Below are 17,717 nucleotides of genomic sequence, written 5' to 3' on the forward strand. Positions count from 1 at the left end.
TTGTATTGGGTCGATCAGATCCAACTTGCACGTACAGCCAATCAGCATCAAGGAAGAAAAACGTTACTCTTTGACTAGCTGATTTGCTAACGCCAGCCAATAGAATGACAAGTTGCCCTGGTACCTACAGATCTTCCTAAACTGCATTTGTTTAAAATTTTTATTTATGTGAAATTTTGCAAGTTTCACATAAACTTTACAAAAAAGAAAGACAATGCAGATAGGATGGTTTTCCTCAAGAGTTACGTTCCACTGGAAAATCTGCAAATGGGTGAATTCCTGAAAACTGATTCATGGAGTGAAAGTGTGTCTGTTGTTTACTCCTTTGTGAGATCCTTGTGTTTCATTTCAATTTCAATGTCAACACTGAAATTAATTATATAGATGATTCTCTAATTTATTGACATGTACCTGCAATTACAAATTAAAAGAGATATATAACATCTGAAATCCAATGATTTCACAAAAGTCTTGCCATAATTATTGAATAAATACACAAATGACCTGCCATACTCTTCCAGCTCAGTCAGCTTCACACAGATCTCTGCAGCACGTCGAAGGTTTGTCAGCGTAGCTTCAGGACCACAGCGAGTATGACACGTTTATTGATCTCTTACTCTGTCAGGAACAAGCTAAATACTTAAAACTCAAGTATTAAATGTACATATATATGTGCTTTTTCGCTCGGTTATCATAGTAAATATGTATAGTTACAATATTAGACAAAGCACAAAAACTTTTCTTATCACATCTATTTGATCTCACTAACATTATGAAACTATTTATCCTCACATTGTTATGGCACTCTTCAGTTGTGTTTCACATTATTGCTGTGGCCGAGTGTTTGTGCTGTCACGCCTGGACTCAAACATTTACCTGCAGGAACTGAGTTAGGCCGAGTTATTCTCGCGCGTGGAGGGGTAGCATTGAACGCGCTCGCGAGCCAAGCAAGAGGTGTGTGCTTTAAGTATTCTCCGAAAATGACAAATGACTCATCATACAGGGTTCATGTAAATCCCAGTGCAGGCTGACCAGCTCTCCAAAAGCTTCTTCCACATCACAGGCGCACGGCAGGGCGCGAGAACGGCGCGTTTGGCGCGCGCCCCGTCGAACCCAGTAACTAGTGTTTTTAGGGTAAATGAATAAATTGTAATTATACATTAGGTTGACAATGAAAGAATGGATGGACTAAGACAACAGCAGTTCACTGTAGAGTTTATACCTCTCTGGTGTCAAACATGAAGAGCGAGTTAATTATTTTCCTTCACGTAACTCTTAACTACTTCCTTTTTGTTTGTCTGTGACTAATTATGAGTGCAGAGTGCACTAGATACATCAAATGGCACTTTGTATTAGAATGTGTAAGTTCACCTTTGTAAAATTCTGTTTAAAATCACATTTACCATTTAATGTCAGAAAAAGGCTAAATGACATTGCGTTGCAGAAACATTTCATCCCATTGATGTTGTCCCATAAACGTTAAAGTATTATATTCAGATTAATGAAGTATACAAAGAACAATCGGGAATACCCCAGAAACCTCTGCGTAACACCGAAGTAAAAGACGTTAACTTCCGTGTTTGTAATGACAAAATTTAAAAGAGCACATTTTTAAGGCGTTTAATAAGCTTGTTTAAAAAAAGGGGGGGAAAGGTGTTTAATAAAGTCTATATTTATTCATTTCTTGTTTGCAAAGTTAGTCTTTAATAAAAACCTTGTGAAACCAGTTGGGTTTTTTTTGCGTGCAGGCTATAAACCTTGAGCTTTGTGCTGATGGCTTGACTTTGCAAGTATTTACAATTAAACTACACAAGTAATTCAACTGTCTTTGCTTGACACCAACAGATCATCTAATGAATGATTTGTTGTTTTTAATGTTGTTGACCAATAAATATAGTTAACAACATTAAAAGCATGATTGTTGTACCTTCATTCATCTCTCTTCCCCCATTTTCCAACCATAAAGTTGTCATCATGACTTGGCAAAACTTCAGTCAGCCCACCTACATGCTGATATGACTAATCTGAGATAAAGTTCAAATTCTCATGCTGCTGTTCTCTGCTATTCAGTGCGGTCCTAACACATCTGGTTTTTGTCCGTTGCCATGCCTCTCTGGATAGACATGTCGACCAAAGTTGCCATGGTGACAGGAAGCAACAAGGGAGTGGGACTAGCCGTCGTCCGAGCGCTCTGCAAGCAGTGGCAGGGGGACGTCTACCTCACCGCTAGAGATGTGTAGGTACACTTGTGTAACTATTACTATTACTTAATTCTCTTTTTGTCTTTTTCCTTCCACTCAACTTTCTTTTAATATGCTTTGATACAAAATTGCAGAAAAAAAACTGGAATGGTCAGCTTTTTCTGCAATTTTTCTGGTTGTTGTTTATCCTAGACCACTATTGAGCCAGCAGTCTTCCCTTTAATTGTGTCTTTTGATCTTTGTTTATTACTCTAATAAAAAAAATTAAGATATCATTAAAGAGGTCATCTTCTTAAGATGTCACTGATGTTAATGCTTGAAATTTATCACTTTATTTGCCATGAATTTATACAATGTCTGAATTAGATTAGTTTTATAATTTAAACTTTGATCATTCTAATTTATTAACAGCTGTATAATATTTTAATATGCCAGAATTAAGAACAAAATATTATTCCTTATTTGAAACACAAGACTGGGTTATCACGATCAGATTTATTAAGCAAGTGAATGCTGACATAACTATATGACAATAGTTATGATTGATTATGATTATTAACTATTATGGACAGTTTTTAGCACTACTATCCTGCAGCATGACATTCCCTGTATTCAAACCTTATCCTGGTCAAAACATGTATTGCATTGAAGCTGATGTATAAAATATGTCAGGGGTTTTACTAATTATAATTAAAATAATAATAGATTTTATTTATAATGCCCTTTATCTTTAGATCTCAAAGGGCTACTGCTGTATCTAGTGTTCTAAAAGCTTTTTTTCAGTCAAGACTTCTCTGTAGTTGACATAAGGTAATTTAGTGTGTTATATAATATGCAAAGAAAAATATTAAAGAATATTAAAATAAAGAATATTAGAAGAAAATAATAGCAGAAGATATTGGACATAAAATATAAAAGAATAAACTACAAAATATTTTTTTCAGTTGTCATTAGCAGTCGCTGTTAAACAGTTTTTGCTGTATAAACAGTAAAATTGATTACAGATTGACGTTTTAAACTCTCCTTGCTGCTGTCTTACATTAGTAGCTAGCGCGTCTGGCATGTTGCTAAAGCTAGCAGAGGTAGCTGCTCCTTAAGCAGCTCACAGACGGCCACAGCTAATCTTTGTGTAATCTAAAAACTCTAGAGAATTTAGATTATTCCGTTAATTCTGACATTTCCTAGAAGTTGCTAACATTTCCAGTTCCAACGTGGTGAATAATTGAAAGACTGAACACTAAAAATGATCAACCAGAGCAGAGTTTTAGTCTGAACCTTATTGGCCAATGTTTTGCAGTGATCGAGGTCAGGAGGCCATAGAGTCTCTGGCCTCAGAGGGGCTGAAGCCTCTGTTTCACCAGCTGGACATTAACGACCTGAACAGCATTAAAACAGCTGCTGCTTTCTTCAAGGGGAAGTACGGAGGAGTGGACATCCTCATCAATAATGCCGCGATAGCGTTCAAAGGTAGGAGACCTGCTTCTGTTGGAGAGAATCAGTTACGCAATTATTCATACTTTCCACAAATCCCTGCTTTGAAGAGCAGAAGGAAGAAACTCTTGTGGGGGAAACAGCAAACCTGTGGAGGAAAATGTTTAGTATAGATGAGATCAAAATCCTTCTGTTGCCATGCCAAATGCTGCGCACCTCACACCGGTCTGAACACAACCATCCTTACCTTGAAATATGGTGGTGACAGCATCAAGCTATGGGGATGCTTTTCTGCTGCAAAGCGAAACAACAACAACAAAAAAAACAGCAGCAAAAACAAAACAATTAAAAGCATAGCATCATTTCCTTCCATGTCACATTAATGCTAAAGATTCACCGATCCGATATATCAATATCTGCATTGGTCCTGATATTGAAAACAATTCTAGATTGGGTATCGGTGATAATGTGCCCGATTCATTAGGGCAGATCTACTCAGTCTAATTCTTTGCTTCGTGCTCTGAGCAACATCACCCTTTATTATTTATTTTACATTATATTTAGAATTCCTAATTGCACTTTCTGAACCATTTGAAAGGTTTGTTACAGTTTGTTTTTTTACATGTTTGACCAACGTAGTCAACCTGTTGTTTTAGTCAGTTTCAGTTTTTCATTATTCATTTACATTGGCTGTTCTACCCCTCATCACACCGACTGAACAAATTAAAGTTGTGTTGGTTTTACATGTTGAACCAAGCTTGTGAAGCTGTTGGTGTATGTAAGTGTGCTGTACTGGTGCATAGATATCAAATAAATTTGTAATTCAGTACATTATTGTCTGTGTTTATAAAAAGAAACGTTTTAAGTAGATTCAGCTGTATTGGACCATTACTGGCCGATACTAAACCTCAGATATCATATCGGAAGGGAAAAAAGTGGATCACTACATCCTTAAATGCACTCCTGTATATTGATCTGTCACATAAAATTACAATAAAATGCATCATATTTTGTATGAAAACGGCAAAAAATGTGAAAAATCCAAGGGCATGAATATTATTTTAAGTCACTGACATTTAGATCTTATCAACTGTCTTAGTTGCAGACACGACTCCGGTGGCTGTCCAGGCAGAAGTGACCCTACAGACAAACTTCTTTGCTTCCAGAGACGTCTTGACTCACTTCCTGCCGCTCATCAAACCAGGCGGTACGAACACACAGCTGCATCTGAAGAAGTGAGACACAAGGCTCCTCCTTCACAGGAACTCATTAAAGGTTCAGCTCATGTTCAAATGAGCCAAATTATCTTTAGCTCAACAGTTAAATACTTTACTTCTATGGGTGCAGCCCATAAAATTTTTCTGTCCAATCAGCAATCATTAAAAAGCCTGACCTGCAAATTCTAATTATGGCCAATACCAATTTTTTTTTGTCGGAAAAGTTGTTAAATAGGTCTTTAACGACTCTGATTTTCAGACATTTGCGGACAGCATGTAAATATCAGCCAACCGCCTAAAATTAAGGAAATCGGAACTGATTTATTGGTGCACCTCTACTTACTACCTCCCTACCAAGCATTTTAACTGTAGTTAATGGAGAGAACAAATCTATTTTGATCTGCTGTAGTATTTCAGAAATGATACAGAACTTGTTGGTAACCTATAAGTCATCGGTGCATTCGTTTTTAGGTCGTGTGGTGAACGTCTCAAGCTTTGTTGGTCCCCGTACCCTAAACAAGTGCAGCCTGGAGCTCCAGCAGCGTTTCCGTAGCGATGACATCACAGAGGACGAGCTGGTGGGCCTGATGCAGCGATTCGTCGACAAGGCCAAGAAAGGAGAGCTCAAGCAAGACGGCTGGCCCGAAATGCCATACGGCGTGTCGAAACTGGGACTGACTGTAAGATCTGTTTTCATTGGTTCTTTTGCACTAAAAACAAATTGTAGGATAAGTTTTGTAACGCCACTGATGTGACTGGACTCACATCACCGTGTTTGATGTGATAAGAAAATTTTTTTTAAATGTCTGCTTAATTTAAAGTATATTGCACCACGTAAATACAAACACTTGGAAAATTATTTTGTTTAAAGCCAAAAACTAAAAAAAACTTTGCTTAACACAATACGTTCAATGAAGTCAAACTGAACTGAAACTCAGAAAAGCTGAAAACAAGGAAATCATCTCTCAATTACTATAGATGATAAAATTGATTTTAACTATCTTGGTAGTAACAAATTTTAAGTAACATCATTTTAGCAACTTAAGATTTTCCGTAATATTCAAATATTCTAATGCTGGGCCAATCCGACAGTATTACTCAACCTTGTGATGTTTGTGTTGCTCTAGACTCTGTCCATGATCCTGGCTCGGCATCTGTCCAAGAAAAGACCACATGATGGGGTAATGAACAACAAAACTTCCTTTAAATGTTAGATTTTATAATCCTTCACTCTTTATCTGGCTCTACAGGTTTAGGTGCACTGGTGTTTATTTAAACTCTTTTTCTCAGATCTTGCTGAACGCTTGCTGTCCAGGATGGGTGCGCACCGACATGACCGGTGAGAGAGCAGCCAAGTCACCAGATGAGGGCGCCGTCACACCGGCATATCTGGCCCTTCTGCCGCCTGAAACTACAGAACCTCACGGAAAGTTTGTCTCTGACAAGAAAGTTCAGCTGTGGTGAACACTGGATGAGTTTAAGTCTTCACAGAGGCAAAAATCTGCAAAATGATTTAAGAAACGGTTGAAACCGGTTACTGAAATAAGGTACAAAAGAACCTTATTACCAACAACACCACAAACTGCAAAGTTTCACAAAAAAAGTCACTACAGCTACCCAGTCAACAACACAAGCAAAAGGCTTTACCAAGATATCCCAAAAGTGTTCTGATTGGACATCACAGATATAATACAGAGGAGAGGTCAAGGGAAAAGCTGGCTCCCTTTGACTTTTCTCTCCCATTTGACATTTTGGATTCTGGCATTGGCTGTTACATGCACACACAGATAACGATAAAGATATTCTTAAATGCTGTGTTTTATGCCAAAGACAAATATGTCAGACGAAACAACCTCATTCAGATGCCTTTATATTGTTTCTGGTTAAAGTCTTGTAAATCATCTCTGCTCCATCTATTCTCCCGTTGAGTCAGTACCCCAGCAGATTGTGGGCCAGCGTGGTGCTGATGTACATTACGTGTGACAGTGGGAGTTGTAGTCTTGTCAGACAAGAGTAAAGCCCCGATTACCTTGTAGATAAAAACTAATCCGTTGCGTGGGAGCAGCGTGGAGATGGCCAGAGACAGAGGGGAAAGATAATCCTCTGATCTCTGCTGTCTGCCAGAGGAATTTCCCTCGCATTCCCTTTGATGATCATAATGACCGTCACTGTCATTGTTTGGAAGCGCTGAACGGGCATTATAATTACTTTATTGATCCTGCAGTTGGGAATTCCTTCAGTGGTAAATTCACAAGTGATACAACTAATACAGTCATCAATAACAACTTTGATTACATGCAGCACACTATTAGGGCGGACAGCAGGCCTTGTTTCTCTATAATTCATCTATCTGACCCAACGTTTATATATTTTTAACATAAATGGCACAATTTATAACAGGGGTGTCAAACTCCAGTCCTCGAGGGCTGCAGTCCTGCAACTTTTAGATGTGCCTCTGCTGCACCACACCTGAACAGAATAATTAGGTCATTAAGGCTTTTTAGAACTGATCTACACAAGGAGGAGGTACTTAAGTCATTTCATTCCAGTGTTTTGTACCTGTGGCACATCTAAAAACTGCAGGACTGCGGCCCTCGAGGCCTGGAGTTTGAGACCCCTGGTTTATAACATGGATGCTGATTTTAATACATAAAAAATGCTTATATCCAATGAGATGAAATTGCTAATAATTAACTTATTTAGCCTGTTTCATGTTGTTAGACATTTTCTGCTAAATTCTAAAGGACTAATAATAATAATAATAATAAATAAATAATACATTTGATGTATTTTGCAATTTACATTTACAGTTACCGCTTGAATGTGGGTCATGAAATTGAACCAAAAATTTTAAGCATAATTAATTTGTGAGCTAGGTATTTCCCAACATGGCCCAGTTGGTTACATGGCTCTTTCTGCACTAAATGTAATCATTTCCATTACTTAAAAACTGCATTTTGTATTTAGCTGTGCTATTTCTGTCAAATCTTAAACTTTTTTTGACCTTAGGCATTCATCTGCACAAAAACTTCCAAAAGATTTATTGTTGTTTTTAATCAGAAAGTTTCACAGTTTAAAAAGAACACAACATTGGCATTTTAAATATCTATACGCTTATGCTGCTAATGCTACACACCATCACCATGACCTCCAAAGTTTAGTGTTAAGATGTGATTTAGTGACCTCACTACAAAATGATTGACTTACTGTTCTGTGTACTAAAAAATAAATGAACATACAATTCAAACACAACTTGGGAACATTTTATCCAGTCTTTTTTATTTTCCTGTAGCAACTAGCTGGTTACATGCTAACAGTATGCTAACAGAGCTAGGCTATCTGGTATTTTTTATATATAAATGTGTTATTTTCTAACAAGTTTATATTATTTTTATGACAAGAAAATTGTGACTGCTTTTTTTCAGCTTCTGTTGAGAGTTTTAATGTTCGTTAGCCACCAGGGTCTGCAGCCCTGTCTGGCTTTTATAGCAGCGTTATACACAGTAAGGTATAAAGTCACTATAGAAGAGTGCTGTATGACCTGAGTTCTGGTTAAAAAGCAGATACATTTTCAGAAACAGACATATTTATTAAACACATATTTACTTTTATCAAAGTTACAAACTGCACATATTGCAAAGAAAGCCTTCTGGGAAACATTTAGCCTACATCAGGTTTGCCAAACTGTGAACCTATGATGCAGCTGAAGTCCATTAACCTAATTTGCCTATCAATGACTAACCTGTGTAATAAGTAACTTTTCACATGCTTTATATCCCAGTTCATTAGAACGTAACACATGAATGATGATTCAAAAGTGCAATAATAAATTATTTATTACCCAATAGCAATATTGTGTTGATTCCTAGATTGCAGAAAATTCTCATTTAGCTTCACACTGTAGTTCATGCTCTTTAATTAGCTACACACCACCCTCTGATTGACTTTCTGACCATTTGAAAAAGACCGCAGGGCATAAAATCCACTTATGGGTAACATATTAAAATTTACTACTACAAAACGAACAGATTAATTTGCAAATTCCTCATGAAAGATTTATTGACTAGAGACAACATCTTGACTTTAGCTGACGGCTTTTGATAACCAACCTATCAGGATTGCTGATTAATGACTTACAAAACCTTTAGCAGTCAGTAAATTATTAATAGGGAAACTAGTTCTTTGGATTAAATATTTTAGAAAAGCCTATTTTCCTTTGGAAGTTTTACAACATCAAGGCACAGAGAGTACAGAAAAGTCACTTCATAATCTCAATATTATCTCAACATAATTCCTTCATGAGAAGGAAAAATGGTTTTTATGACCAAATTCTAGTCTTTTTTTTATAGATAAATTCAAGGAAATTTATCCTTGAATTTGAGGATTTAGGGACCAAATCCAGACCACTTCTCCTCCTTCGTTATCCAAAACGTAATTCTGCAAAATGTGACAGAATACAGTGACTTGCAGAAATATCAGTACCACTTAAACACTTTCAGACAACCAAAAACTCTAATATTTGTTTCTTTGATATTTTAGGTGATAGACCAATACAAGGTAGTACATAGCTGTAAAGTGAAATGAAAAGAATGGAAGTAGTAGGAGGAGGAGAAGCAGAAGTATAAAGGTTTGGTCTAGATATGGAGTCAAATGTGAAATTGTATGGAGCAAAATACAAGACAATCCTAGAAGAAAACATGTTAGCTGCCTTAACAAAAAGCAGGATTTTACATAAAATCAAGAAAATTCTGGACGACTCTGACCATCCTCTTCATGAAACTGTCATACAACAGTTCAGTCAGAGGCTTCATCAGATTTACTGAAATACAGACTGCTACAGGAGGTCTTTCCAGGCCATCACCATCTACAATAACTCTTTGAAGAACCTTCAATAAAATGAGTTACAACAACATTTAATTTCCATTTTGGATCAACCAGGTATTTTTGAGTTGAGTTGAATTAAAACATGAACAAAGCTGCTACAGACAGTCTCCCAAAAGACTTGCAGCTGTAAGTTCAGCGAAAGGTGGTTCTACAAAGTATGAAGCCATGGGGGGATACAAATGAATGATGAATACAAATGCATACCACAGTTTGCATAATTTCATTTGTTAAAAAATTTGAAAAATCCTGTATTCTTTTCCTTCTACTTCGTAAACATGCATTGCCTTAGTCGGTCTTCCACACAAAATTCCCAGTAGTTGAACTAAAGTTTGAGGCTGTACCATGGGAAAAAGTGAAAAATGTTTGAATTGTGAATTTATACTTAAAGAGCACATATCTAACATTCTGTAAAGCTATTACCTAATTTATCTTATATAGATTCTGTACCATTCCTTGCTTGCTTTAAAAGCACCTGATCTGAAAGTAGTTCATGCATATATATTTCAACATTCTTGTGTGTAAAAAAGTGATCTTAAAATCTCTAACTACCAAGAGCCAAGATAAAAAAAAGGCTTCTAAAGTGAGTATGCTAATAGGAACAGGACAAGTTATGTAACATCACAAGAACTAAATTGAGGTTTTAGGGACCATATAAGGTTCTGATTTTTTTTCTCCCCTCTGTTAGGTAACCTGAGCTTATTTTTGGAGGCTGTCTTTTCTTCTGAACTAATCAGAAAGTCTCAGATGCTGAGAATGAAAAACTCAGCTGGAGTCGCTCTTCAGAATGTTTCCAAGGCAGGAAATTGGACGCTCCCCTGAATGTATATTATAACAGGTTTTTACAGATCTAAAGGCAAAGGTTGCCATGATCACTGATTGCACCTGGCTTGTAGGCCACAGCATAAAACACACTGCTGAAGACTTAAAGTCTTTTTTTTTTTACCCCTCCAGGGGGTCTTTTTGTGGGCTCTAGTGTCCCTTTTACGAAAGTAGGCTGACAGGAATGGGGAAGGAGAGGGGGGAAGACATGCGGCAAATGTCGCCGGGTCCGGGAGTCGAACCCGCGATGGCCGCATCGAGGACTGAAGGCCTCCAAATATGGGTTGCGCTAACCACTACGCCACCACGACACGCCCTTAAAGTCTTTTTTTGTTGATAATATCTATGGCCAAACATTATTTTGTCTAATTCAGAAATTTTTGTTTTTTCATGATCCATTACAACTTACTACACTTTTTCTCACAACTGAATAGTGTTGCATTTAAATCTAATAAATCTCATCAGATCAAAAAGTGAAAAGTGCCTCCCAAATCTCCTACAACCCATTTCAACCAAACACAAGCTTATAGTTTGCAGAATGCAGATTTCTATGTCCTTTTTGACTCTCTTAAATATATCTATCATGTAAAATATTAGATAACTGGCAACAATGTAGAGAGAACTAATGTGATCTTGGACTACATGCAGGTGGATTTGTTTTGCCATTAGTCATACTTAGTTGCTGGCATAACTTTAAGAATAATAACTGCTGTTAATGTGTAAAACTTGGGGTTTTAGCTTTATACATCAAGCACAATAATTTTAGATTTTGTGAGTGAAAAATAAAGCCTTTAAGCTAGCTGTTGGACATATTGGAGACCACATGAGTGCATCAGAAATAGTATGTTGTAAAACTTAGTGTTTAGTAGCATTTCAGCAGGATGGTGATGGATCATCTCCAACCTCATATAAATGGTAAAGAGAATTGAATTCATTTGTTTCAAAAGTAAGAAAGTGGAAGGAGAAACAATTTAAGACCAGTTGAAAAATGGTAAGAATATCCAGTTTGCACCATTGAATCTTAAGAAGGTTGAAAGTAGAACTTCAAAATGCAAAAAGAAGAAATGGGAGTGAGACAAAAAAATAAAAATCTTTTTAACAAAAACAAACTGGAAGGAATTGTTTCCTCGGGTTTTTTGGTTTCACTCCCATTTCTTCTTTTCGCATTCTGAATTTCTACTCAGAACCATTTTAAGGTACAACAGTCCAAAATGAGAATTCTTGTCATTTTCAACTGGTCTTAAAATTTTGCTCAGCAGTGTATTTGTCAAACAGAAACATGTATGATCAATCAGGTATGATTTCCGATATAATAATTGCAACACAGTTGATACCAGTGTGTTGGAGCAAACAAAGAAGCACCTTTTCAGGACACATTGCAGCTTGCTTTAGGGTTGATGAAACTACCTCAGCATCTGGACACAGTAAAAAGGCAGTATGAGGATCGTGTACTTTAGTTTTATACACGTGTGTTCCTAATCTTACACTACATTATTGTATAGAACGTCCAGAAGACACATGTACCCACAGTTTCAGAGATTCAAGGGTTTGTGGGTTTGACAAGATGGTCAATAGAAAATGAACACCACAGGGCACTGTACTCTCACCAGTTTTTCTCACTTTTGCACTTCTTGTATGTATCAGTTTTTCAGTACAGGTCAGAGTTCTGTCATCTACAGAAATACTTGTATGGCTCCGTATTTGTTGGGTGTATCATGAGAGATGGAGTACAGAAAAGTCATTGACTGCTTTCTGGTTTAATCTTTGAACAATCATTTCAATGTAAATGTGAAATTGAGGTCAATTTTATGGATTCAGGTTAGTCAAAGTCATTCATAAAAGCGATCAGCTTCACCTGAGTTGGTGTTATTGACCTTCCCATCTCTCAAAATAAGCAGCGTTGCTTATGGACATAAGGATGTTTTCGCATCTGATTGTCTGGTAGACCTGGTTCAATTGGGGACCAAAATTGCAACATTTGATATATATTCAGATGGTGTGGTTCACTTTCACACAGCATTGTGTGAAATGCCCTTTGGGGAACTTGTACCCCCCACACTCACCTCACCAAAATCACAAAACCTCTGAAGAAGACACCAAAGGCAACTTCCTAGTTCAAGAAATGTAAAGCAAAATGGAATGATGTGAAATTTTAGAGGTTGTAGGATTGACTTTGGTATTTCTCCAGCTAGTAACTTTCTGGTTCACATCAGAATTCCATTGCACATTCACACCTCCCCATATGAACTGGAATTTTCTAGACAAACAAACAAGAGTTCAATTAAAGTGTACTAAATGGGACTAGTATGATTGCACCCTAAGAGGCAGTAGTGCTGCAGTTTGTAAATGCACAGGGATCAATGCAGTATTTTGTTTATTTGTGGTCCCCACATTTATCCACAGGGGAAAGTAGCTGATCTTCAAACACATTTGTTTCAGAAATAGACAAACCAAGCGTTATTTTCTGCTTCTCCTACTGCTGTTGAGTAATGCCTGCTTTGTGTTATGGCCCCACTCTTTGACTGAGGGATTCGACTGAATTCTCTAAGTCAGCCATGTTTCTGATAAGTTCATGGTTCTCCAAAACTGAAGTAAGTTAGCCTATTCAAGAGAATCAGCCACGTTTGCAGGATGTTGCTGAATCTGCTAACTCGAGTCAGTGAAGTGGTTCAACCGAATTGTCAGTCTGCAGCATTTCCATGAGTCTGCTAACATGCTTTGTGTGCTTAGCAGCAGCCAGCCTTAAGACTCATGCGATCAATGTTGTTGAAAACTTCAGATCCAGGCTTTCTGATTCACCATGACTATATTTAGGAGTCAACCAACTCTAATAGGAACAAGACAAAGAAGTTTGTTGTGAGGCAAGAGTATGTCAAAGACTATAGAAGAAGACTTCAGTAGTGAAGCAGCAGTACAATTACTGTTTACCTAGACAACTGACAGACGCAACCGTAAAGAAACATCTAAAGAGCAGGTGGGAAAGAGCAGGCTGTTTTTCTTCAGGAAGTACTTCAGATCCTCTATAAGTCTATTGTGAAGAGTGCAGTCTCCTGTGCAGTCATCTGTTGAGGCAGCAGCATCAGAACCAGTGACCTAAAATGTGGAACAAGCCGATAAAAGGCTGACTCTGATTTGGGGGCTATTGTAGAACCTCAGGAGGTACTTGTGTAAAATACCTCTTCTTTATTATATGAATAACTTAATGGACAACCTGAGCATCCTCTGAACTACGGTAGACAGTAACTCAGCCACAGTGTCATTTAATTTCCCTTCAGAATTACTAAACTATATCTGAAATGAGCTGAATTTAATATACAATTCTACTAATTTGTTTTCAATTCTAAACACTGTCCAAATCGTGAGGTAATGTTGCAATGTTACTGCTTACCACTAGATGGCAGTAAAGCAGTACTCTACATCTCTCCTGCTCTTCACTGCACCTGCCCAGCATTTTAATGCCTCTCCCTGCTACATCTGGTGTCTCCACAGGATCTTCCTGCTTACTCAATTCCCTCTCGCTGTTAACTGAAGTCAAATTTGACAAACAAAACTGTCCTTATTAAGCCGGTGGTGGCTTCGACTAAAAGAGGCAACCTCAGATTGGTGTTTTTAAAATTGCCTTTACAGAAGCTGAATGTCCTCGCAAGCTGCAAAAATGTTGGAATCAGAGTCATTGTAGTTCAGCTGCCATTTTAAAAACAAGCATTCCTGTTTGGTGGTTGAATTTAGCTCGTACTAAGCTAAGGTGAAGGGTTAGAAATTAAATGTCAGATTAAATGTCATGCTTAAATGTCAGAGAAGAAGTCCAAGCCCTCAAATGTAAGACAGCACTTGCTTTTGTACTATTTCGTCCCGGGTGCCTTCAGATAAATGTGCCCACGTAGTGAGTTTTCCCTTGCAGTGACACAAACATGACATCAAAGTCAGAAGTGAGTGAATAAATGCTGAACTGAAATGATCTGGCAGCCCCCTCGGGGAGCCTGCTTGTCCTCTTCAGAGACCTGTACTAACAGGACTTGCTTCTTATTCAGCTGCTTTGTAAGCAAAGGGAAACCATGCTGACATCAGACAGACCTGAGCTGCTTCAGAGTCCCAAAATGAAAGGAGGAAAAAAAATTACAACATCAGCAGGGGACACACTTCAGTGTGAAACACACGGCAGGGAGGAAGCTTTTTTGGATAGAAACTGTTCAAACTTGACTAAGAGTATGAGAAATAGCGACACTTGGTGGCCAAACAGAGAACTGCCTGACTCTGGTGATGAGTAAAAACTTATAGATTGAATATACCTGCACCAACCCCTAACAAAACAACATATTGTTTCACTACACTGTAAAACCTAACAGTACATCTTAATAACAGAAATAAGTTGAAATAACATTAATTTACTAAAAGGTTGTGGCAAATCATTTCTATCAATTAATTACACTTGGAAATAAATTTTTGAAGTATTAACTCAGTTGTTTCAAGTGCGGGTTTTGGGTTATTTTAAGTGATGACCTATAGACCCATTTAGCATTTGTACGGAAAGATGAACACACATTGCTGCAATGGAAGCATGGCTTTTAATAGCTGGTTGTCAAGCTATGCTGGCGCATTATCCGCAAAAGACTGTGAAGCTGACTTTAAAAAATTAACTTTAACAAATAGCAATTGGTTCCGAGATCTGTGGACAGTTACTGAATTGGGGAGAGAGAGACGCTGTGCAGAGACAGAGTTGGGATAAAACAAATTTAAGTTAATCTATTTAAGCCTAGTCCATGTAAAAAAGTTACAGGGGTAGTACTTCAAAATAGAACCACTTAAAGCGCACTTTGCATCCCAAACTGGACTCTGCTTAGACTGTTTCTCTTTAGATCCCGCCATCTTTAATTCTGTATCCACTGACTGGATTTAAGGATGACCAGCACTGCCCTCTTCTGGATGTCAGGGAAACTACAATTAAAAGAAGTTACAAGTGGACATTTTTAGATTGGAACAAATTTTATACTAATAAACTATTAAATCGACAATCAATTGTAAGTCGATTAATTGTTTGCATCCCTAATTCAAATTCAAAATTTCTATTTATTGTACAATCTGTTTGATAGCAAAACAAAAAGAATTTACAGGATTCTGCAGCATAGAAATAGCAGCATTTTTCTGGAGCTTTGGCAGTTTCAGAAGGACTGTGCAGGGTTGCTGGCTTCAGAATATCTCTCAGCAGCACAACGTGAAGCTGACATCTCATACTGTCAACATTCATCCTCAGAGCCACAACGTCCCATCGGAAAAACATCTTGTGCTGCGTTATGGCTGAGCAGACATATCTGGGCTCTCACTGTGGGATCTCTCCAGCACGGCCTCTTCTCTCACTGCGATGCAGGATGAACAACATGTAAACTGTAAAACAGTGAGGGGAGATAACAAATGACATATCTCATGGGACACCCATGTGGTATAAGGAAGGGAAGTTGGTACATGGAGACCCAGAACCACAGATCTTGCCTGCCTGTTTTCTTCTCATATACGAGAAAAGATATGCTTCTTTTTATGAACGCAAGACATTTTTTTTTTTACATTTGTCCCTCCTGAATGTATCCTTTCTGTGCGCCAAGAATTTAATGTCTAACCTTATATAGTTCATACCTAAAGCTCTGAACAATGGCTAATATGTACAGCAGTCACTTGGCCAGACACCTCCTGATGATATGGCACAGGTATTGCTCCAAAACAAGTCACTAACATGAGCTGATATACAAGCTATCCCTCCCATCACAGACTAACGCTCCATCAGCTACAGAAAGTTTGACAGGCGTAGCTACAGTTTCTAAGGGGCGGGGCCTCTTTAGAATTAGGATTCTAAAGAGGATTCTAAACAGTTAAATATGGAGAACTGATGGCAGGAATCGAAGGATCGAACACAGAGTTACATTATACAGGATAACAAGCATTGGCTACTAGCTTTAGACAACAGTGAGACTAAAAAGCACATGGTATGTCTCAAAGCCTCTTGAGGTTCAAACACATTTTGGTTATCCTACTGAGTATGTCGTTAATTTACAAGGACACCAAATGGAAACTTTTAAAGGCAACTGGCTTTAACTGATACACAAACCTTCATCACTCTGTATGCTGCGCAGCTAACTGAAGCTGACTTCTATCGTAAATTAATCAGGCGGCGTCTCATTTGCAGGACATCGCTTACACCTCATCTACTCATTTAGGCTGCTATTTCCACTCTGAAGAGTGGGATGATAGAAAGGGGAAGATGAATGAGTGTCTGTCATTCAGAAAGTTCAGCTGTACTTTCATGCAAAGCTCCTATTAACCTGCAGCTCTGACATGCAAGAAACTGACTCACCTGGAAAATAGAGGCTTGTTGGAAGTTCAGACTTTAAAAAGGGGCTTTATTATGTTTTTTTCCAAACTGTTTGATATACTTTAAAAACTTTGACAAGTTTCTCATTTAAAATATGAATCATAAAATGCAATTTAAATGACCAATCATGCCCGTTCTTCATCAGTTTCGATAAAGAATGTTTATGTGTTTTATTTGAAAGTGAATGCCAAATGGAATTCATGCAAGATTCTTTTGGAATTAGGTCAGTCATTCAGAAGTCTTCAGATCTTTGTCAGATTCTGAATCCTCTTTGGTAAAAACCCTCCATCTATCAGTCTGAGAAGAGATTGCCAGCTTTCATTACAATGTAAGTGGGTCAATGGCAGTCAAGAAGCATTAGTGAGAGGCGCTACTGGCTGCTGTTGACCCCTGATGTGGAACCTACAGTTCATCAAACGAGAGCGGAGCTAAACAACGCCTCCAGGCCCGGTGGGGTGAACGTGGCTGGGGGGTTGAAAACAAAGGAGAGAATGAAAGTTTGATGAACAACAACTGTGAAGCAACACGGTTGAGAGAATCAGGTAAGAGGAACGAAACGAAGTTAGGCGCTGCGCCGTTGACACCCTGTGATCAAAGTCGTGGAAAATAAAGAGGGAAACCGTTTCTCCTTCCATGTCTGGTCCAATGTTTTCCGGAGACATTCTGGTCTTATGTGTAAAACCTTTGGGACAGGGGCAAAAAGGTAGCTTGCACTTTTCATTTGCAGCAGAGACTCACATAAGGAGCTGGTTTGATTGACAGCGGTTGTTCAAGCGGTAGGTTGGATAGCAGCTCCTTTTTAAT

At 38.0% G+C, this 17,717-nt stretch overlaps 1 protein-coding gene and 1 long non-coding RNA gene across 3 annotated transcripts in view; one reads left to right on the top strand and one right to left on the bottom strand.

Annotated features, from left to right (window-relative positions):
* The window catches only part of LOC102228648 (carbonyl reductase [NADPH] 1-like), a 31,835-nt gene extending 24,556 nt beyond the window's left edge, over positions 1 to 7,279 (top strand). The window contains exons 1-7 of one of the 2 annotated variants that reach the window (XM_005809528.2): positions 75 to 591; positions 2,122 to 2,236; positions 3,499 to 3,668; positions 4,732 to 4,839; positions 5,321 to 5,529; positions 5,977 to 6,030; positions 6,140 to 7,279. In XM_005809528.2, coding sequence (XP_005809585.1) covers positions 2,124 to 2,236; positions 3,499 to 3,668; positions 4,732 to 4,839; positions 5,321 to 5,529; positions 5,977 to 6,030; positions 6,140 to 6,313 — 828 coding nt within the window. In that variant the 5' untranslated portion in view covers positions 75 to 591; positions 2,122 to 2,123 and the 3' untranslated portion in view covers positions 6,314 to 7,279. Of the gene's footprint in view, positions 1 to 74; positions 592 to 2,121; positions 2,237 to 3,498; positions 3,669 to 4,731; positions 4,840 to 5,320; positions 5,530 to 5,976; positions 6,031 to 6,139 lie in introns of those variants that run through there. The other variant, XM_023327475.1, reaches the window with a different exon arrangement.
* LOC111606585 overlaps positions 5,604 to 17,717 on the bottom strand; it is a 29,118-nt gene continuing 17,004 nt past the window's right edge. The window contains exon 3 of the long non-coding RNA XR_002752122.1: positions 5,604 to 6,003. This is a non-coding gene — a long non-coding RNA (uncharacterized LOC111606585). The remainder of the gene's footprint in view (positions 6,004 to 17,717) is intronic.

The sequence above is a fragment of the Xiphophorus maculatus genome, chromosome 22 (genome assembly GCF_002775205.1).
Source record: "Xiphophorus maculatus strain JP 163 A chromosome 22, X_maculatus-5.0-male, whole genome shotgun sequence".
NCBI lineage: Eukaryota > Metazoa > Chordata > Actinopteri > Cyprinodontiformes > Poeciliidae > Xiphophorus > Xiphophorus maculatus.